Source organism: Phoca vitulina, unplaced genomic scaffold (genome assembly GCF_004348235.1).
Source record: "Phoca vitulina isolate PV1807 unplaced genomic scaffold, GSC_HSeal_1.0 scaffold5, whole genome shotgun sequence".
NCBI lineage: Eukaryota > Metazoa > Chordata > Mammalia > Carnivora > Phocidae > Phoca > Phoca vitulina.
The window spans coordinates 56125573-56147917 of NW_022589708.1; the positions used below are offsets into that span (position 1 = coordinate 56125573).

The window sequence follows — 22345 nt, forward strand, 5'->3', positions numbered from 1 at the left end:
CTGGACCCCATCCTTTTTGTCTTCTCCCCTTTCCTGTCTATCCCACAGTCTCTGCCACCCTCATGTCCACTTCCTCCTGCTGGGTGCTCCTGTCTTACCTTCCTCTCAGGCTTTGTCCTTGCCCCTCAAATCTTCTCAGATCTTCCCTACATTAAACATTAAATCAGTTTTCTATGCTCCATTTGCCTTTTTAGTCATCTTTCAATTTTTTTCCTCCCCCCAGTTCCCAAATCCTTGGAGTAAGTAGTTTACATCTGCTGTTTGTACTTCTTTTGCCTTCTTACCTCTGCAGTCTGGACATTCCTAAGCTGCCCTGGAGGTGCTTTCTTGAAGACAGCTTTCCATGTTTCCCTTCTCCTTGTCTCTGGCATTTGATATAACTGTGGGGTAGAGACAGTGCTTCCTGCCACCGACCACCAGTACCCAGTGTTGATGGTGGCTCCGAAGTGGCTGGGCAGACCTCTGCGGAACACTGACGCTCTGTCCCCTCTTCCTTCCCAGCACTTCTCATTTGCCCATTCTCCCACATGCCCTGTGCCTCATCGTCACTTCTGATCAATCCCACGGCGTCTTTTATCACTTCCATCTTCCTCAGGACTCGCTGGCTCTTCCCCAGTGACTGGTGATCCAAACTCAATCTCCTCAGTCGGTACTTTAAAAATGTAATTATTCATTGCTTAAAAAGAGTCATAGAGGCACTAACAAAACACGTAAACAGAACAAAAATGTATCTGGAGAAAGAGAAGTCTCTCTCCCAGCCCACTCTCCCAGTTTTCTTTCCCAGAAGCAATCACTATTAGCAGTTTCTTATACATCCTGGCAGAGAGATTCCACTTCCATACAAGTGCTTCCTGATCGGGCTACAGCTCAGCACCATGCTGGGGTCCCTGTCTGGACATTTCTGTTTACCTTCTGGACATTTCTCCCAGAATTGGGCTCTACCACACACACTTCCCATCACCAATTTGCGATTTGCTTCACCCCACATGAATCTGAGATGATCCTTGCTCTTACTAGGTTGTCTGGGGCTCCCAGGGGCCTCCCCTGTGGCTACTGTGAGGGGCTCCAGGAGTCCTTCCTGGTCAGTCCTCCAGCCCCAACCCCACTAATTTTGACTTTGCTGTTTCTGCCAACCAGAAATTGAAGAAAGTTCTAACTTGTTTTGCATCTGAACCATGGTTGATTCATGCTACCTGTTGACCTGATTTGCCAGGAAATAAGAATGAAATGACCATGTACCTTTGCTTCTGAGCTGTTGCTTCATTGCCTGGCTTTATTCCTAAGTCCATACATGACCCTTTTTTTTTTTTTTTAAATTAATTAATTTAGATAGCACCAGCAGAGGGAAGGGCAGAAGCAGAGGGAGAGAGAGAGAATGCTAAGCCGACTCCGTGCTGAGCATGGAGGCTGACATGGGGCTCAGTCTCATGACCCATGAGATCATGACCTGAGCGGAAATCAGGAGTTGGACGTTTCACCGACTGAGGCACCGAGGGGCTCCGACCCCTCTTCTAATGATGCCTTGGAATGATTCGAGAAAGAACTTGAGGTTCTCCACATCTACACTTTAAATCCTGGGCACATGAACAGTGATAACATCTGGGTGCAGAAAGCTTAATGCCATTGTGGCCAGAGAGTTTCCTGCTAAATCTGGGGAGAACGGCCCCTCTGGGAGGCACGCTCTAGTTCTGCATCTGACTAAGCAGCAATGACAGACTTGCATTTGAAAAATATCCCTGTAATGACATCAGGAGTCTTAAAAACTGCCTTTGGGGGACATATAAATTACTGTTGTAGTTAGATGCACAGGACCTTAAGTCCAAATAGGAAGACTTTTTTGTTCTTTTATAATCCACCTAATGAATAGCAGGCCTGGAACGGCATTTGCTGAAGAGCCGCTACAGTAGTGACTCTTGGCATCATTTTAAATATTGACTTGGAGGTAAATTTTGATATGTTCAACTGTGATTTATTATAGATAATGTCAGGAGAGAGATTACCTCAACCTAGGGTTTCTCAATGTGAGATTACCCTAATCCAGGGTTTCTCGAATATATATGAGAAAAGCTGGAGGTAAGCCACTTCTCTTTCATGCATATTCACAAAGCACATTGGCCTACTGAAGACTCTAAGAAGTCCCAGAGTGAAATAACTTCTAAACTTTTTTATTAACCTGAACTTATTTGGCAATAAAACCCTTTATGCACGTGCCTATTAACAGCCTAGGGAACTATGGTTCAGAGGACACATACTGGATAATAATGTCGCTTCAGTTTATCCATGTAAGTTAAGCAATTTATTTATAAATAAATAATTGGTTCCCCCAAATATTTCATGTATTCGTTATACAGTAGTCTCCCCACTTATCATAGGGGATACATTCCAACAGCCCCAGTGAATCCCTGAAATCACAGATGGTATCAAACCATATATATGCTGTTTTGTTCCTATACATACATACCTATGCTAAAGTTTAATATAGAAATGGGGCACAGTAAGAGATTAGCAAGAATAAAAAAATAAAACAATTATAATAATATTCTGTTGATACGAGATGATAAAATGCCTATATGATGACATGAACTGAGGGGAATGTCATAGACATTGTGACATAGGGGTAGGTAGGCTGTTATTGACCTTCTGATAATATAGGGGGATCATCTGCTTCTACACTACAGTTGACCACAGGTAATCAAGACCACAGAAGACAGAACCACAGATAAGGGGAGACTACTGTATTACAAGCCAATAGCGTAATATGCCATTATATTGTAAACCAATAACACACAATATAAAAAATAGATGAAATATTTAGGGGGACCAATCATAGTAAAGTTGTTATCTAGTATCATCTATAATTCAATATTTATATTCACATCTTTAAAAAGCCAGTTACTCAAAAATACATTTTTAAAAAGATTTTATTTATTTATTTGAGATAGAGTGAGAGTGAGAGAGAGAGAGTGAGAGCACGAGTGGGGGAGGGGGAGTGGCAGAGGGAGAGGGAGAAGCCTACTCTCCACTGAATAGGGAACCCAACTCGGGGTTAGATCCCAGGACCCAGGATCATGACCTGAGCCAAAGGCAGATGCTTAACCGACGAGCCACCCAGGCGCCCCCCAAATACATTTCTTTATAAGTTAAAGTTCTGTTAGCTGGTGCCCTTTAGTCCTTATTGTCCAGTGGCTCTTCCCCCAGTAGCCTCTTAAGAAACTTCTGACAGGAACTCAAGGCTCAGCTATTGGTCTCTGACATTTTCTCCTTACAACTTACTCAAAGAGGTATCAACCTAATCAAGCCAAAAAGCTCTTTGTCACAATCATCTTTACACGCTGGGTGGTCCAAGCTATCTCTCCCTCACAGGTTCTTTCAAAATGCTATTAGGGATGCCCAGGTGGCACAGTTGGTTAAGTGTCCCACTCTTGGTTTCAGCTCAGGTAGTGATCTCAGGATTGTGAGGTCAAGTCCCACATAGGGCTCCATGCTGACCGTGGCATCTGCTTGAGATTCTTTCTCCCTCTCCCTCTGCCCTTTCCACTCATGGCTCGCTCACGTGCTCTCTCTCTCTCTCAAATAAATAAATCTTTTAAAAAATGCTATTAAGCTCTCAGAAGTTCTAGGTCAGAGTGTTGTCTTCCTGCCACACGTTGGGCTCTCGGGAAAAAAGGCCTGAGCTCTGCCCCTGATGTACTTAAATACAAATGAATACAACACATTCTGATCACTTCCAGATAAATATCTACTTATAAATATTTACTGATACAGTGCAAAGAGAATACTTAAATCTGAGAGCATGTGGAGGGAATAATCAAAAAGGTTGGTGTTATGCAGGGAATATTCTTACTCCTTTTTTAAGAAAGAGGAAACTGAAGCAGGGAGATTGGAGAATATCAAGGTAAGAAGATGGGAATAAGCCCCGACTCTGGCTGCCTTTGGGGTCAAATACTTGCTGTTACTTGACTCTGGTTTCAGTGTGTTTGCTTCAATTTTCAAGAGAGTCCGATGGGTGAACTCCCCGCTTGGGGCTGACTAGATCTTGTGTCAGCCCCTCTTATCGAGTTAGCTATGGCTGGAGGGGGCAGTCAGGACCGTGAAGGTCAAACCTGGGTGACCATGCCTACCTCTTCAGCAAATGCTTCGAGTTCCCACCAATAGAGAATTCTTCATGGCTTTCTGAGAAGGTGGTATAGGGCCAAATAGACTTGCTCAAATCTTTTTTTTTTTTTTTTTTAAGATTTTATGTATTCCTTTGAGAGAGAGAGCATGAGTGGGAGAAGAGCAGAGAGAGAGGGAGAAGCAGACTCCTGCTGAGCAGGGAGCCCGATGCAGGGCTCTATCCCGGGACTCTGGGACCATGACAGACGGTCAACCAACTGAGCCACCCAGGCGCCCCTAGCCCTGCTCAAATCTATCTGCCATTCTTAATAAGTTTGATTCTCATAAGCTTGTTCACAACTCTATTTTCCAGGCAAGAATAAAATGGGTCTTAAATATGGAAAAGTCTGGTATCTTTTCTGAGCACAAGAGGAATTAAAAAAAAAAAATGGGTTCTAAAATTTTTTTGTTTGTTGATGAAACTGATCACTTTTCTCCTAATAGCCAATATTTAAATCTGAGAATGTTTCTATTTCCTCCATTTTCTCAATCATTTGAATTCTGTTAACTTTGTAAGATGATTGGAGGGTAATAAAGACAAAACCTGAAAAAAATCTGCTGACATTATCCAAATAGTTTGTAAAAGATTATTTGTAGACCATCCAAAAATGAGGTTATATAGGAAAACAAGGGGGAATAAAGACTAAAATATGGTAAATTGAATGTATTAATTAGAACTCTTGGTTACACTGACAGAAAACCAAATAAAATTGACTTAGGTGAACAGTAGAATGTATTACAAATGTACTGGATATCTCATAGAAACCAAAGATGCAAATCAGGAACAGTCAGAATCTAGGGTCTGAACATATTCAGGACCTTCCGATCCTCTGGCTGTTCTGTCATTTGGTCAGAAGTCCACTTCTAGACTAACTGAGGTGACCAGCTGTGTCGAAGAACTGTAATTATGGAGTGGGGAGAGTGAATGGAAAGATGGTACTGTTTTCACAAGAAGTAAAAAGAGTGACAAAACAGAGATGCCCATCTTTTTGAAAAAATAGAGAAGCAAGACAGCAAGAGAAAATAGTTTGTCAAGTTCTTAAATATTTAGAAATAAGGTCCGTTTTAAGGGTCAAGTACTCTCCTCCATTTTAAGGAAAAAAAATCCTTCATTCAGGGACGTAATTTGAAAGACATACCAACAAATGGCAAGCTTTCTATTGTGCAATAGACAGGTTTATTGTGCTCTTGGCCTATTGTGCAATGCTTAATTACCAATATTTATTGTGCGCTCCTTATACACAAAGTACTCTTTTAGATATGGGGTGGGAGTTACAAAGATGAATGGGTCCCGCCCCCAAAGAGTTTACACTTTGTAGTCTGTAGAAGGAAAAGCAAACTATAATGACTATGTCATTCTAACATAAAGACTTGTTAAAAAGCAAATCCTGAACTATTCCATCATTTCCTCTAAAAAAGAATTTGTGGTCTTTTTTTAAAAAAAATTATGCTCTATATGATGCATCACCACAATCTGTGGTCTGAACTAAATTTGCAATCTGCTAAGTGTCCTCAACCATACCTTGCATACTGATCACACAGACTACCACCTGGTTCTAGCTGAAGACACTGAGTGAAAATGTTTCCTGTTTCTGTTTCTCACTCACCTTTTAGGGAAAGACCAGCGAAGAAAGGGGAAAGTAGGTTAGTTTTTATAAGTGATGTAAGTGTGCTTTTATTTATTATTGTTATTATTTTCAAGTCTGGTTTTTAAAAGTCTGGGAAGTTGAGGGGATTAAGAGCTTGGTGAGAGAGGAGGTTTGGGAGGAGATACCAGCAGGTGGCGCTTGTGTCCCCCTACGAAATTAGAATATTTTAGGCATCCTAGAATCCTGTAGGAATTAAGGGCGACTGTGCATGCACTCAACGCAAGTGACATAGATCATGTCGTACTTTAGTGCCGAGTACACGAAGTCACCGGTTCCAGCCTGTTGCCCAGGCCATCATCCTTCTGCACTACCATTTGAAAGACTGGCTCACCTACCAGCAGGGTTGTAGTATTTTCTACAAGCATCCTCATCTCTCCTAGCCAAGTCGCTCATAGCGACCGTCAAGATGGTTATCTCGCAGAGATGAAGGCCCTAGAGAGCTGGAGCTACAACTTCAGAAGGGAGTGGGGTTTTATCAGTCTTCAGCTGGTCTGCCCTATGCTGTCAGATGTTCTGTCGCCACGTCTGGGCAGAACGTGAATTTGCTTACACGTCAGTCCCCATGTCCTTTGGGGGCAAGAAGAAGCAGCACGAGGACACTTTGACGGTACCTGTGCGCAGGCTCAAAATGTGCTGTTACTGGCCAGTTGAGGTCACTGGTTTTCTTACCTCTCTCTGCACCACTCAACTTCGGGACTCAGTCAGCCACAGCCAGCCTCTCTCCCTCATGTGCCAGTGGATTCTGTCCACCGTCAAAACTACCCTCATTTTGAAAGTCCTTCCTTTCTGTGTTTGTAGTTTCCCCCCATCGCTCAGAATACCTTCTGCCCTACTCCTATTTGTCTCTTCGCCCTGGGGTCCAGCCAGGGACCACACAGGAAGAAGGGCAACCCTACAGTCTGAGGGCTACAAGTTCGCATCCCGCTCCGCCACGGACTGCACCGGTGACCTTAGACAAGTTTTTTTTTTTTTTTTTTTTTTACTTCCTCTGTAGTCTGGGGAAACAGTTTTTCCGCTCATGGGATCCCTGGATTAATGAGATAATTAATGTAGACTACTCAGGCCACCACTGGTTCATTGTAGGCGCCCAAATGCCAGGGGTCTGACCCCACGGTGAGCAACTGCCTCTTGGGGAGCTGTGGGTCAGAGAGCAGTATAGTTCGCAGAATTGAGATAACCTCTCACCGCCTCATGATCTCACTGTATTTCAAACCCCATCTATTGCCTCGCTGGCGTCTTCTCAGGCCCTCTAAAACCTCTTGTCCCCCCAAATACCCTGGGCAGCAAAAAGAAACCCAGGGGGCGTTGGGCGTCTAAACGAAGGTCACCCCGGAAATGGGGTCCGGCCCCCTGACGTACCCCCGACTGCCAGGCGGAGCGTAGCGAAACCGCGGGGGGCCGGCCCGGCTCCGGGCGGAGGAAGGCTCAGGGCTGGACTGACAGCTTGGGGTAGGAGGAGGAGAGAGCAGGCGGCGCGGCGGAGGAGGGGAGAGCCGCCGAGAGGAGGGAGCAAGGGCGGGAGCAGACACATGCGCGCTGCCTGCCGCCGCCGCCGCCGCCGCAGTCCTTAGCTTCCCGGGGACAGGAAACCTTCGAGACCGAGCTGCCACTGCCGCCTCCCCGACTGCCCCCCATTCCGCGCGCCTGCCACACCCTCCTCCCCTTCTTCCAGTATCTTCCGGTGGGGCACTGCAGGGACTCGGCCCGCGCTGCAGTCTCCCCCTCCCGGGGGAAAGCTGTGACCCCCCCCGCAGGAGCGGCGGGGCGGGGTGGGGGGGCCTGGGAGAAGATGGCGACGCCGGGAAGCGAACCCCAACCTTTCGTCCCTGCCCTCTCGGTGGCTACTCTGCACCCACATCACCATCCCCACCACCACCACCACCACCACCATCAGCACCACGGAGGAACCGGAGCCAGCAGCGGGGTCGGGGGAGGCGGCGGCGGCGGCGGCGGCGGCAGCGGGGGCTTCAACCTGCCCTTGAACCGGGGGCTGGAGCGCGCGCTGGAGGAAGCGGCCAATTCCGGGGGGTTGAACCTCAGCGCCAGGAAATTGAAGGAATTTCCCAGGACCGCGGCCCCAGGGCACGACCTCTCGGACACGGTGCAGGCAGGTGAGAAAGGGCCGAGGGGCAGCCAGTGGGTGTGGGTGACTGGCTGTCGCGCCTTCCCCTCGCCGCGGCCCGTCAGATCTGGCCTCGCTGGGGGTCCTCTGGCCGGTGCTCTCCAGAGTAAGGAACACGCGTGGGCGCGGGAGAGGCGGGCCCCGAGGAGGGCAAGGTGGCCCCCGCCTGGCCAGAGAACTGGGGTGCGCCCGGCTGCGGCGTCCGCGAGCGCGCGGGTCTCCGGCTCCCCACCCTGCGGCGGCCGAGCCAGGGAAGTGGCGGCCGGGCCGGGAGTCGCGGGCGCGCTGTGGAAGTGGGAGGTTTGGGGCGGCCGCGTCGGCTTCCCCGGCCCCGCGCAGAGACCGGGGAAGCCGAGCGCCCGGCCGGTGCTTCCGACCAAGGCAAGCCCGGTTCGCGCCAGGCGTCGCCCGTCCGGACGGGGAAACCGAGACAAAGGTGGCGCGCCCGGGGCCGACCCGAGGGCAGCGGCGCAGTGCCGCTAGGCCCCCTCGCGACATCACCGGGCGGTCGGGCAACTTGGTGCCGACTGCGAGGAGGTGCCAGGCTTCCTCTTCCTGCGCCTGTGCGAGGGAAGAGTCGCTGCTGTTGTCGCCAATCCGAATGGGCAGCCACTTCGCCGGCGGTCGGCTCGGCTCCCGCGTTCCTTGCCTCTCGCTAACCGCCCACACGGTTTGGTCCTGCCGCCGAGGCTCGCTGGTTCTCAGTAACCCGATCTTTGCGGGGGCCCAGAAGGGGACGGCATGGCATATTAAAAGAAAAGTAATTAAAGTGAGCCGGTTTTCCTGTGTGAACCCGACAAGTTGTAACTCGCGCCAATGAGCAGCCAGCTCTTTCAAGTTATGTCATGTATTGACATATTTCTGAGACGTCTGCTTTCTCTTTGGTAGTTGGAGTTCCTGGAGCGGGATCTATAAACAGGAAGGAGGGTGGTGGAACTCGATTCGGGCCTTGGGATCCCTTAGAACTGCCTTGGTTTCCAACCATCCGGTTCAGCTCCCTGAGGGGCAGGGTTTGTATCTTGGCAAGCGCCCAACATTTCCCAGCGCAGTGGGTGCCCCATTTTGGAACCACTGCCCAGACCTCCTGGCTGTCATCACCTCATGGGCTGAGTGTCAGACCCCTTGGATACTGGATGGCTCAACTCTCAGCTCCAGATCTCCCAGTTTCCTCTCCTGGGGGAAGAAAGGGGGTTGGGCGAGGGAGCAAGGCTTTTGGAGCTAGGTTTCCAGTGCTTTTTGTTTTCGACTTCAATTCAGTAAACATCTTTGAGCGTCTTAATGAATATTTAGAAAGAATTCCAAGTTCGCTGGAGGCAAAAAAGGGCTCTTTAGGGTCATTAAACTTTGTGACTTGCATTAGGGATAGTCAGGAATGGGCGAAAGGGAGGGAATTTCCAGAGTTGAGCTCTCAGCAGCTGGGGAGTCTCTCGATAGGACCTCTTAGTTACATTTTCTCAAGTGGAAGTTATTCCAAGAATTGCCTGAATCATTAATTTAAAAAAAAATCTGTTGTTAAGTTCTACTTCCCTTTTGCCTTAGAGTATACCAGGGACTGTGGAAGGATTGGATATGACTGGGGAAAACAGAGCTGGCATGACCAATGATATGTGTTTGTATGGTCAGTAGGGGGGTTTGAAAGTTGTTGGTCACTTCAGTTATGCAGACGTTTATTCCCAAATTTGAGTGAACTTGATGTGTCTGCTGTCTTGGCATGTCTTTGAGACCTGTGCTTCTAAAAGCAGGGACCACCTTTTTCAGTTAAGACCTTACCATGTGAGGTAAATGCTCCACAGTATTCCTGTTCTCCTCTCTTGCTTGCTTGTGGTGAACTTAGGCTGTGAGTTTTGCCAATTTTTAATTATGACCCTTCCTTGCACATGTTTAATGTTCAGAGAATTCTAACTAGTTAAAACTCAGAATCTTAATATGAATTTCCCAACCAAAAAATGCAATATTAGTTATGGGATAGGGAATGTCACCAACGTTTGTAGAAATGTTGGACAACCTGGAAAAGATAAAGTGTGTTCAACGTAGCCAGCTATTTCTCGTGAAATGTGAGTACCCCGATGTATTCAAGGGTTGCTTCTGCAAAACATCTTTGCCTCAGGTCAAAAGCTGGCTGTAAACCAAATGTGTTCTGCACTTTGTTCTAAAGAAATATTTACTGATCACTGTTCTTTATTTGGAGGAGCAAAAATCAAAATAAAGCAAGAGTTAAATCACCCCCAGTTTGCACAGTGTTGACATTTACTGCATATGAAGTTCCAGCAAAGTGGAGAGTGTGAGGAGTAAGACATACAATAAAGATAGTGGTTTCTCCTGGTTAATATTTAGTTCACAGAAAAGCTCTTAAAATCAGAATGGCACATGAAGATTCTTAAAGACCTAAGATGTAAAGTGTACTTTTTCATAAATTTTGTAAAATGAAGAGTGACATAGAAAGCTTTTTCTCACTGTTCAGTTGTGTAACACAGGCCATTTGGTTTATTCCCTAGCAGCCAGCTATGCAGACCTGCACTCTTGGGCAATGTAACCTATCTGAACAGAGTGGAAAACTGGGATGTAAATGCAGAAACATAGAGGCCGGGGGCCGCTCAGTAGATGTCTAAGCTCTGTCACTGAAGTGCATACATATTTTTCACAGGAAAAAAAAACCTCACAAGCCCTCACTCAAAGTGCCCCAGATAGGCTCAAAGCCTATTGATTTGCTCATATTTGAGTCGAAATAATCTTGTTGTCAGGGTCCAGTCCTTTTTCAGGTGAGAAGGTTCGGAAAGAAAGGCGGACTTATGCAGGTGTGGTGGTACAGGTGACACTGAATGGGAGAAGCATGAACAAAAGAACCACGATTAGCTCTTGGTGTGTGCACTTTGCAGTGTGCCAAGTACTTTATCTGCATTATCCTGCTCAGTCCTCACTGGAGGCCTATTCATATCCTCACTTACGGTCGGGGAGATTGCAACTGAGAGAAGTCAGGTAATATGCTCAAGATCATACCCCTACTTAGATGGTGAGCCAGTGACTGGACCCTGACAGTTTCACTTTGGCTTTTATGTTCTTGACCATTTTCCTGTGAAGCAGAGAAGAGGTGGAGAGGAGCAGAATCTGGGAGGCTGTTTGGAGGTTCATTCGGCCAACATTCATTCCACAAGAACCTGCCAAGCCCCGCTAAGTGTCAGGCACTATTTTAGGCACCAGGGACCATCAGAGAATCCCTGTATCCCTTCGTATGGAGTGTCCATTCTGTTTGGAGGGGGATGGGGAGAGAAAGGAGGAAATTGATTTTGCAGAATGAGTTGGAATATTTACAGTACAAATATAATGCCTTGTTTTAGAAAGACACATGCTGCCTTGATTTAAGGTGACTTGAAGTAGCTTGTAACAACAAGAGCACAAAGGATGATTAGTAAGAAATAGAAACTGAAGCTTAAAATTGGGCCTGATAAAAAGAAGTACACACGTGCATCAGGAAAGCAAACTTTTTTTTTTCTAGTGCTGATTTATTAAGTGTGTCATTTTGGGATGAAGAAGTTCAAGATGGTGTGGAATATGACTGAGAAAAAGCAAATCGAAAAGAGGAATAAGAAAAGAAAGTGTCTGTCTCAGATTGATTGCAGGAGGTGCTAGAAAATAAAAAGGAAGCCCTTGGACTTGATGCGCAGACAGTTGGTGAGAATTGGTCCAATTAAGGAGAGGGTGGAAGGGCGCCTGAGTGGCTCAGTCGTTAAGCGTCTGCCTTTGGCTCAGGTCATGATCCCGGGGTCCTGGGATCGAGTCCCACATCGGGCTCCCTGCTCAGCAGGAAGCCTGCTTCTCCCTCTCCTCCTCCCCCTGCTTGTTCTCTCTCTCTCTCTCTTTCTCTCAAATAAATAAACAAAATCTTTAAAAAAAAAAACAAAGGAGAGGGTGGAGTGTATCATGGCAGTATCTTTTTGAGGTGGTTGGAAGCAGGAAAGACTGTATGGGAAATGAAGAGCCTACCCAAGCAGGAATATAGAAGTCTGGCATAAAAAAATGCTCACTGTGGTCCCGTATGTGCCTGTGTGGAATGTATAGGAGAATGCAAGGTGAAGATAAGATAGGAATGCATGAGAAGGTAAGTAATAGTTCAGGAAGTCCCAGGAGCCTCAAAGCAGGTCAAGGTGAGATGCTGAATCGCATAGATAGACATTGTCTATGAAATTCAGAAGAAAAGTCTTTTCAGTTAAGCTGGTTAGGAACGACTTTCATAGCATAGGCATGGTTTGGGTCAGATTTTATAGGATGGATTAGTTTTAGATAGAAGTGCCCGTGGACATTCTGTGGTCAGAAAGATATTTCTGAGATGTGGAGTGAGAACCTGACGGCCTGAGATCTGTGAATAAAACAGAAAGAGAGGCATTTAAGCCTGTGCCTCTGGTCATATCCTCCCTGCCCACTATCACCATGTAATGAGGTCACAGAGAGCAGGGCTCTTAGGACCTTTTATTTGAGGACTCTGGAGTTGGCTGAGGCCTGGGATTTGTCAGCCTGTGGGACTAACACCCTAGTCTGTCTGAGCTACCTCTCTCAAATGTCTATACAGATTCAAAGAATCTTCTTGGAGATTTGTGGGCAGGCTTATCTGCTGAATGCTGACTTACTCCACCCCACTCCCATCCTATAGCAACTGAATCCTTGGGATATTAGCACTCTTTAGTCATCAGAATTCATACAGGACTTGATAAAGTAATCTATGTGTTCTCAAATACATGTTCTGTTCCATAAATTTGGCCACTGAGAGTTTTCATTACAAATGTGATGAAACTTCTGAAATCATGTGGCTTCTTAAAACTTACGTTCTTTTATAGTGATATTTAATTTCAGATTATTTTTCTGCTATTGAATTAAATTTATTAGTTATTGCCGTACCTATCATTTATTGTGGCCGTCACTATCATATAAATGTCTACATTTATGACATGTATCTTCAATGCTTTTCCATTCATAAATGATCAGTCACAGCCTTTCCTTCCTATTATTATTTTTTCTTCTGTTGATCAATTCCTTCCTTGTTAAGGTGTAGAGGACTTTTAATGGTGAAAGCTGTTAGAACATCGAAAACTCAGTATATGTTGCCACTCAGTATGTGGTGGCTCGGGATCCTGTCCAGATGCGCTCTTCTGTGTGTCTGTGTATGGCAGAAACCATCTCCACAAACACACTGCTATTCTCAGTGCTTGCATTATAGGCCGCTCTTCATTGAAGAGGTAGGAGCACCTAATCAAGTTTCTAGAATAATAGCATACAATTATAGGTCACAAAACCTCTGGGAATTTTTGGCCTGTGCCGGTTTATAAAGAAACAGCCCAGGGTTTGACCTTCATCATCGAAATGATTCTACTGGATAGTTTGTCCGTCACTCTGACATCTTATTTGATTTTTGGTGAGTGTAGGTCATTAGACCAAAATTTGGCATACCCCACCATTTAAAATTTTTTATTTGAGTTATTGACTAAAAAAATTTTTTTTGAGTTCCATGGCAAACTTAAATTTTTTCATGTTGTGGTTTAGTAACTCTCTGGTGGCAAGCATTTAAAGGGTAGATATCTTTTGAAGTCTGTGTTAACCTTGATCAATTCACAGGTCAATTTCCTTTTACTCTTGTTCTTCTGATGTGTAGGAAGACTTTTTCTATCCTGTTACTCGACTTCATCATTGCTTGTTTTTAAACATAAGTTTTTCCCCTCTGTGTGTACTTTTCTATTTTTCCCTTTATATCTATCCATATAAATATATATAAGTATAAAATATGCAAAGTAGAGAAACATACATGAAAGTATAGATAGGTAGGTGGATAGTTAGATGATAGATAGATAGATGTTTTGTGTTTAGAGGAGCAGCATTTACTCTCTCAGTCTCTCTCCAGAGTCACCCCCAGGTACTGTACAGATTATGTTTTTCCAGAGACTTGGTAATTTAAATGATAGAAATGCTATTAACTCTACTTAAGTTGGCTGTGGGTTCATCCATCAGGCCACGTAACTTGAACTCTTGTCTAAGCCTCACAAAAACCTGTTTGTGACACTACTTTCCAGATTTGGCTTAGTTCTTTGGAAAATTAGGGTTCTGCCTTAGAGAGACATCAGGAGAAACTGCCCTGGGCTTAGATTTGGTAAGGCCACCAGTCTGTGAACTCTTTCAGTGATTGAGTCAGTTGTTGGGATTAAGATAATTTGGTGTTAATTGCAGTGACTATTTCAAATTATAATACTATAATCTATCATAAAAGGTTTAAGGATATAAGGCACAAAACCCAACTATATTTACATATTTGATGCCTTTATTTATATGCAACCTATAGGAAGCCTAGAAGCTTCTGTTACTGATACTCCTGGTTTTTGTTGCTGGTTTTGTGAAAATTAATTCCAGAATTTGCAGTTACTGTATTTCAGATAGGTTTTTTTTTTTTCTATATGATGTGGATTGTTTAACTGAAAGAAAAAAAAAAGGTCAGAATTCCAAGTAAGCCTTATTTTAGGGAAACTAGGTCTACCCATGGAGACAAGCTTGAAGCACATTTTCTTCATCTTAATTGAAGAGCTCAGTAGTATTGCTTCCATCTAATGTAGTAAGAAGTCTTGCATTTGGAAACCATCTGTTCCCACAAAGTAATTCAAAAATAAAGTGAGATGGTTTACATGAACAGAAAGTTGACGAACTGTGAGAATTTGGCTTCTCCTGCTTACTCCAGCAAAGCAATAGGGGGAAAATGCCTTTATCATCAGATTGCTGCCAGTGTTCATAGTTTTTCCCAACCCTATCCCCCTTTACCGGCCACAAAGGAGGATGTAGGTTGGGGGCGGGGAAACAATTACAGAAGAATGATGTTTGATTTCCATAACAGAAATATTGTATGTTCTTGCATGATGAGAAATTATTGCTCCGCTGTTAATATGCTTTTGGTTTATGGTTCCCAAAACTCTTCCAGGACATTTTTGTCACCAGCATCAGGCTCTAGGGGTTTGGAATCTTCTTTGATGTTGGCTTTTCTTCCTTTAGCTGTGTTTCCTCCGTCTTTTTGCTGGAGGGGGCCCTAAGACCTTGAGAGATTAATAGGGCCATGAGACCCCCAGCTCAGTGAGTCTTGAATTTCCTCTTCACTGTTGTCACCAAATGGGCAGAAAGAGACCCCATCTTAATTTTTTTTAATCCTCTGGTTTCTTCCGTGGCCTTGCTTTTGACAGCTGACCCCTGCAGTGCAAGACCCAGCGTCTTGCTACACAGCGTATTCCTCCAGTGTTCTTTCCTGTGTTTGATGTTGATGCCATCCAGTGTTAGGAGCAGCAGCAGTATGTCTGACCTGGTTCTGTCAGCGTAGCTCTGACTCGACTCTTGTTATCTCTGCAGGCAACAGTGACACATTAAGAGAAGGGTATCAGCGGCAGGCTCTCTGACTTGGCTTTCCCCTACATTGCCTTCATTTCGCTTTTCCAGGTCATTTCCCTCACTTCCCCCTTCTGCCTGCCCGGTCGGAGTCTACTTCTCTCCCACTCTGATTTCGTCCAGTCCCCAGGCCAACTTAAAACGCACAGCCTCCCCGCCAGCCCTCCCTGCAGATCTGAGCCCTGAATCATGCATGCCCTCAGGGCACCTTTGCAGTAGTTCCTTATGGCATTTTTGGTTAATGATTACCTTCTTTCTCTGGTACTTTTCCCATGTTTAGGCTGTTTCTTTCTATCCTGTCCTGTAAGGTCTGGCCAGGCAGGGTTTTCTTTATTTTTACATGCGCCCTCCGTGCCTCTCGCGAATAGTGCGAGGTCTCCATCAGGGTGACTGTTGCATCTGCTCTTTCCCACTCGCGGCCCACTCTGAGTCTCTGTACTTTTAATCCATCATCTTGGATCTGACCAGATAACTGAGACCCTGAGCATCAGTGCCCTCCCCTGCAGAGTGCGAATGATAGGTGCTCAGTGGGGTTATTCTGAAGACAATGATTATAAAATGACACCAGAACACTATCAAGTGCTTTCTCTGGGCCAGGTATTGCTCCTCGTGCTTTATATGTAAATCTGTGTATTAAATCTAGGTAGTATAGGTATCGCCTCATTTGATTCTTGCCGAGTGTTCTGTTTTAACCATAGGAGGAACTTGCTAACCCCTGTCTCCTCTAGCTGTTACCAGGACCCCACCCAACCTCCCGCATCTGGTTCAAGTTCATCTGCCTCTGAAATGCCTTTCTTGACTACTGTGGCTTGAAGAGGGAGTTTAGATTTCTAGAAAGGATCCGTTCACATCTCTCCCAGAGAGCTTAAGCCGCTTGACCAACGTCACACAGCAGGGCGGTGGGTAGGCTCCTGAGCCAAGGCAGAGTCTCACAGCCTCACACCAAAGGGCTGTTTCTGTGGAACCCGGAGGCTACCCTGGCCTGGATGAAAGACCTCCTTCCTTCCATAGAGTTCTCAGGTCAAACTCTTCCAGACCAGCCATGTGGATGGTGCCTAAAAGAACAAAAAATACTGTGAAACCTTTAATAGCATATGGTTTAAAGCCAGGGAGAATAAGATATAAAATTAATAGTGGTTATAGATGAAACATGTTAGTTCAGGATTTTACTGCATGTGGTTTGGGGGACATACATGGGCCCCGGGTGAACTGGATTCCAAATACTGAAAGGCGGGCATGTGGGGCAGTCCCTGGTCTACAAACTGGAGGCCCACAATGGTCTTTCATTGCAGTGTTTTTCTTGGAACTCCTGTGGAAATCAGTAAGTGGTGGTTTGGTTCTCTCGCCAACCCTCTATTTAACCCTGGCAGAGGTGGGCCTCCCTGTTAATGGTGGTTTCTTATTGTTTCTTTGGAAAAATGCAGTGTTAGTTGTAACATGAAATTCTGAATCTGGAGATCTTGGCATCAGGCTGTGAACAAAGCTCCCGCCTCGTGGGGACAACTCTCTCCCCTTCATCCTTTCCTACTGAATGTCAGAAGGTTTCTCTCCCCTCCTCCAGGTCCCTCAGTCCGTGGGTGTCCCTTCCCACTGGTGCGGGGACAAGGGTTGGCATAAGTCAGAGGGTCGGCTCTGGGACTCCTCGAGGCCTCCAGGCCGAGGAGGGGCTGGCCCAGCAGATGTTGTTCGAGGGAGACGGGCAGGGATTCAAACCCTTCTCCATGTATTTTTTTTTATTTTTTGTATATTATTTCCTCAACTTATTAACTTTGGAATTTGAAGCAAGTTCCTGAATCTCATGGAGCTTCAGGTTTTGTAATTTGTGAGAAGTGAAAATACTCTTTACTCCTCAGGGCTGTGAGGATTCCTGAGGGAGGTGCAGGACCCAGAGCAGTGGGTCTGGCACACAGTGAGTCATCAGTAGATGTCATTGGCCCTCGTGGGCTCCCCTGGGGTTATGTCATAGTTTTCTTCAGTAAAAATAATCGTTGGAAATTGTTGGCATATTATTAGCATGGGGGCTATGAGCGCACTGTGGCTGGGTCTTAGTCCTGGCTCCACCAGGACGTGGCGAGTGCTTAAACTCCCTGTGCCTCAGTGCCCCCATCATAAAATGGGGGATAATAATCATAGGATTATTGTGAGGAGTAAGTAAATGAATATATGTGTAAAGTGTTTAGTTCAATGCCTGGCATTGACCTTTGCCATCATTATTATACTCCGTTATCTTTAGAAAATGGATTCAATTTTATAAAGCACCAAAAAACCCCTAAATTCCTGGAAATTTTGTGACATTATAAAATGATTTTAATCCCTAGAAAGCTTGAGTATACATGCTTTCAGTGTGTGTAAGCATTACTGAAACTCTTTGACAGTCTTTGGAAGATGATAGAGTAGGTGGTACTTATTATTCCAGCTCTAAATATTCAGAGCTGAATTACATGTGAGGAAACCCAGACTAGATGGTGAAATGGGTTTTCCTTGGGTTATGTTGCTAGTAGGTGGTTGAGCCAGGACCAGGTCTTCTGAGCTTTTATGTGATTTCCATTCAGTCTTTAATATAACAGCATTCTTAGGTCTGATTTTGATTTTACCAGGATGGAGAAATCCTGAGGGGGACAAGCCTGATGAGAAGAATGAGTTTGGGATTCTCCCAGCGAAGGATGGGGAACCATATTCTGGTGCCACACTATGTACTGAGGCCAAGAGTCTAGGGTCCAAGGCTTATTTTTGGCCTCAGGATTGGAAGGGTAGGAAGTTGGGGGTGAGGTCTCAGAGGAGGGCTTGCCTTGTGGCTCTCTGTCCTGTGCAGGAGTCCTGCCCCTGATTTAAAAGCTTTCTAGAAAGGGACGCCTGGGTGGCTCAGGCGGTTAAGCGTCCAACTCTTGATTTCGGCTCTGGTTGTAGTCTCAGGGCTGTGAGATCGAGACCCGAGTGAGGCTCTGTGCTGGGTGTGGAGCCTGCTTAAGATTCTCTCTCTTCCTCTGCCCTTCCCCCGGTTAAAAAAATTAAAAAATAAATAAAAGCTTTCTAGAAAAATAAATAAAAGCTTTCTAGATTTAAATAAATAAAGAGATCACCTTTTTATGCTCTTGGCAAAAAACAATTTGTGAATCTTTTTACATTTTGGCAACTGCTCTGAGGATGTATAGCAAATAATTCTGTAAGATGTGAGAAAATGTCTTTGAGGAGGCAAAGCTTTAAGAATAAATATATAGACTTAAATGTATCTGTTCTTTTCTCACTGTTTTCCTGGCATCCGGATTTATTTTGAACTTTATTAAAGAGTTAATTCTTTAAAAGCCTTGTGGTAGGTTCAGTATCATGCTGAAGTTTCTGCTAACGGAACTGAAAGGGGCATGTCATCTGGGTCCAGGTTCCTTCAGAATATGTCTTCATTCAGTCCTCATGCCTGCCTTGCGAGGTAGGTAGGGCCCTTGTTGCCGAGAAGGAAACACATCAGCGAGGCAATCTTAGTAGGTTTGTAGATCCAGTAAAGACAGAGCCAGAACTGGTGTCAGCTCCTGTGGAAAGTGTTGGAGTCTCTTGCCAGGCTCTATTATGGTGTCACTGAATATCTAGAGCTGGAGGAGCAGGCCAGAGGAGGGGATCTGTCGTATTTGACAGGCAGTCCGTGGGGTGACTCAGAGTGAAGAGCAGACCCTTGAGTTGGAGTCAGATTCTGGACTAATTTCTTTTTTTTTTTTTTTTAAGATTTTATTTATTTATTTGAGAGAGAGAGCGTGTGTGTGTGTGTGTGTGTGTGAGAGAGAGAGAGAGAGAGAGCACGAGCAGGGGGAGGGGAGGGGTGGTGCAGAGAGAGAAGCAGACTCCCTGCTGAGCAGGGAGCCCGATGTGGGACTCGATCCCAGGACCCCGGGATCATGACCTGAGCCGAAGGCAGACGCTTAACCGACTGAGCCACGCAGGCGCCCCTGGACTAATTTCTTTCTCCCACTAATCTGAAAGTGGGTGCCAGGAATGCAGGTACATGTGTGGCAAGTTCTGATCCTCAGCGGTTTGTAACGGCCAGCTATCAGCTCCACTTCTGAGAACTGCATTTTCAAGCAAGCATTCTCTGAGGTGTCTGTTGTTTAGAAACATAAATACACATTAGGGTTTTTAGTTTTCTTGTACGCAATTTTTGTATTAGGTAGCTCTAAGGCTTACCCTATATATCCCTAATTTATCACAGTCTTCCTTGAATTAATGTTATATCACTTCATGTAAAACGTAAGAATATGTCATATATTCAGAATATTCAGTTCAGTTCCATTTACTCTGTGCTTTGTGCTATTTTTACATGTATTTTACATAGATATATATTTACATATATTTTGTATGCATTATAAACCTTGAACACTTATTTAAACTACTTTAAGGAATTTAATAAAACTACTTATGCATAAAAAACTTTATAGTCTTTTATTATAAAAGACTTTATAATATGTAACCTAGTTGAACAACCCATTTTAACTGTACTAGATTTTATTCCCTATGAGAAATGAATGAAGACCCATTGGGTGAGTGATCAAGTAGTTTGTTTTCTAGAGTATTCTCTTTGTAATAGAAGTGTTTATATTCTTAAAGTTGTTTTATTAAGTAATAATCACTGATTTGATTTCTAAAAATGCATTTTATTTCATCATACAGATCCTTCGCTACATTAATTCATTGCTCTTACAATCTTATAAATGAGATCAAACAGCAGCCCATTTTGGCTACAATGGCAGCACGGCTTATGGCTAAATAACCAAAATTTTTTGTGTTGATGCAAATTGATCCAATTCAAAGGAATCTGATTGTGCAATTGAAGGCAAATAGATACCTCTTTGTGCAGTTCCCTTGGAGGTGTGGATGATAATCTCTGCATGCAATTTTAAGCAATTATGTTTTTTTCTGGTCTTTAGAAAGCCTGGATAAATCAAAGTTAATTTTAGTTCTACCAGTCATTCCCGTGGTTATAGTCTTGCAATAAACTCTAGCTGTGGTTTGTTCAGATATTTACAATTCATGCTTTCTTGAATCTGCAGTCCTTTAAAGGGTGCTGTGCTCTAACTTGAAGAGTGCTAATGTGCTAAGTCTGATCTATTTTGTGAAATTCAGCTGGAGGCTGTAAAGACTTGCTTCTGCTCCCCTTCCACCCCCAACGTCCTTGATATGTTAATGAAGACTTGGTATCTCCATAAGAAATTTGCACAGTGGGAGTTCTGGGGTAATGTGTCCTGATAGAGCCCCTAATGCCTGCCCCTTAGAGAGTGAGTGACAAAGATAGGAGAACCCAGCTAAGTGCTCGCATAATCAGGCAGCCTGGGTCTCTCTAAAGTGGTTTCTTCGTTTCAGTGTGTGCCCTGTGCTCTCTGGTGTGTCCGTGTCTCAGACCCCTGCTGTCCTCTGGCAACGAGGAAGCCTTGTTTGTACTCTCTTGACACCACATCGTAGATTGGGGTGATGAGCCCCATCAGTTTTGGATGAAAGACCTCAGCTTTCAAACGTATCACTTTGTGACATGCCACCCTCTTTTGGTTTTGGAAAGAGAACATTTGGTCACTGTGGACATCACAAGATGTGCTCTTATAGGATGATCATAAGTAGCATCATGCTGAGTCCAGTCTGGTTTATGCCTCTTGCCCTGGCTTAATGAAGAATAGCAGCTCCTGATCTGGATGATAAATGCTATGGTCATTCCACTCATGTGGGACCATAGACACCATCTTTTAAGAATAAACTGAAATGGAGACAAATGAAGTGACTTGCATGTCACCCTGCCCCCCAGCCAGTAAGTGTGGGATCAGGTCTGGAATCAGAAGAGCTTATCCTGGCCATCTCTGTCTACCGCCCAGACTGCTGTCCTTTGAAGAAATGGCAGCGCTTGGCTGGTTTCTCTTTTTAACTTTCACACCGAGAAACCCTCACAAGAAGGTGTTTGGCATTTGTTGTTCGTTTTAGTGGGCACAATGCAGTACTCATTTTAAAATTTTGAAATGCAGCATAGAAAGGAGTCTATACAGAATGTAGGCATGATTTCAGTGGTGATAGTAACATAGACATGGAGAGCAGACAGTACGCTGGGACTTGTCTTGACTGTAATGTTGACTGCCTGGTGTGTGCATTGGTCAACACTCACAAAACTCTACCCTTAAAAATGGGGGCATTTTTTTTTTTTTGTATATAAATTATACCTTGGTAAAGTAGACCCATTATTCAACTTAAAAAGTAGACCATTTGCAATATGTGTTTTAGCTCTCTGCATGCTGTGTATCCCTGATTGACAAGCTGTTTTAAAACACAGAATAATTGGGGCTTCATGGCTGAGTCAATGCCTACTGCTAAAAGACTAATATATCTATTGTAGTGGACAGATTCTTTGATCCTCATTTTCTTTATTTTGAAACAGCTTGTTAACTGTCTATATAGTCATACTAATAAAATAATCTAAGTCTAATTATGAGTAGCATTTTATTTTATTGATAGTAAAAACTGATACCGAGTCGAATTTTCTAGGGTCACTGGGATGATGATGTTGGCTAATGAAGTCCAAAGGCCCCAGAGCATTTGTTTGTGCACCTCTTGGGTAGCAGACACTGTGCAGACAGGATCCCATTCTTCCCGCCAGCCTATCTGATAGGTGTCATGTACCTTAAATGTCATCAAGTACAGATACTGAGGCTCCTAGATGTTAAGCAGCTTACCTGAGATTCCCTACGTGGGAAATGGAGGAGCCAGGGTTTGGATCTTAGTTGCCTGACGCTAAAGCATTCGCCTTTCCCACCAAGCACGTGGTCATTGAGAAAGAACCGCCTATCCCGGTTCTTTCTAAATGTGGAGCATGTTGGCTCTTCCCTGGCTGCAACCTGTAGCTCTGCAGCATGTGTGTATCACTCCCAGACTGCCCACATTACCGCGGTGACCGGCAGGGCCCCTGCGCAGCCTCCTCCCGTGCCTCTCTCCTGCCTGCCCACCCAGAGTCAGCTGCCCGCCTGCCGGCAGATCCGATGGGCCCCTGGGATCTGGC

General features: G+C 44.9%; 1 protein-coding gene across 5 annotated transcripts in view; it reads left to right on the plus strand.

Annotated features, from left to right (window-relative positions):
* The first annotated feature begins 7361 nt into the window (after nt 1–7361).
* Nucleotides 7362–22345, plus strand: part of LRCH1 (leucine rich repeats and calponin homology domain containing 1) — a 191298-nt gene continuing 176314 nt past the window's right edge. For all 5 annotated transcript variants that reach the window (XM_032403014.1, XM_032403017.1, XM_032403013.1 and 2 more), the window contains exon 1: nt 7362–7915. In XM_032403014.1, the coding sequence (XP_032258905.1) occupies nt 7594–7915 (322 nt within the window). In that variant the 5' untranslated portion in view covers nt 7362–7593. The remainder of the gene's footprint in view (nt 7916–22345) is intronic.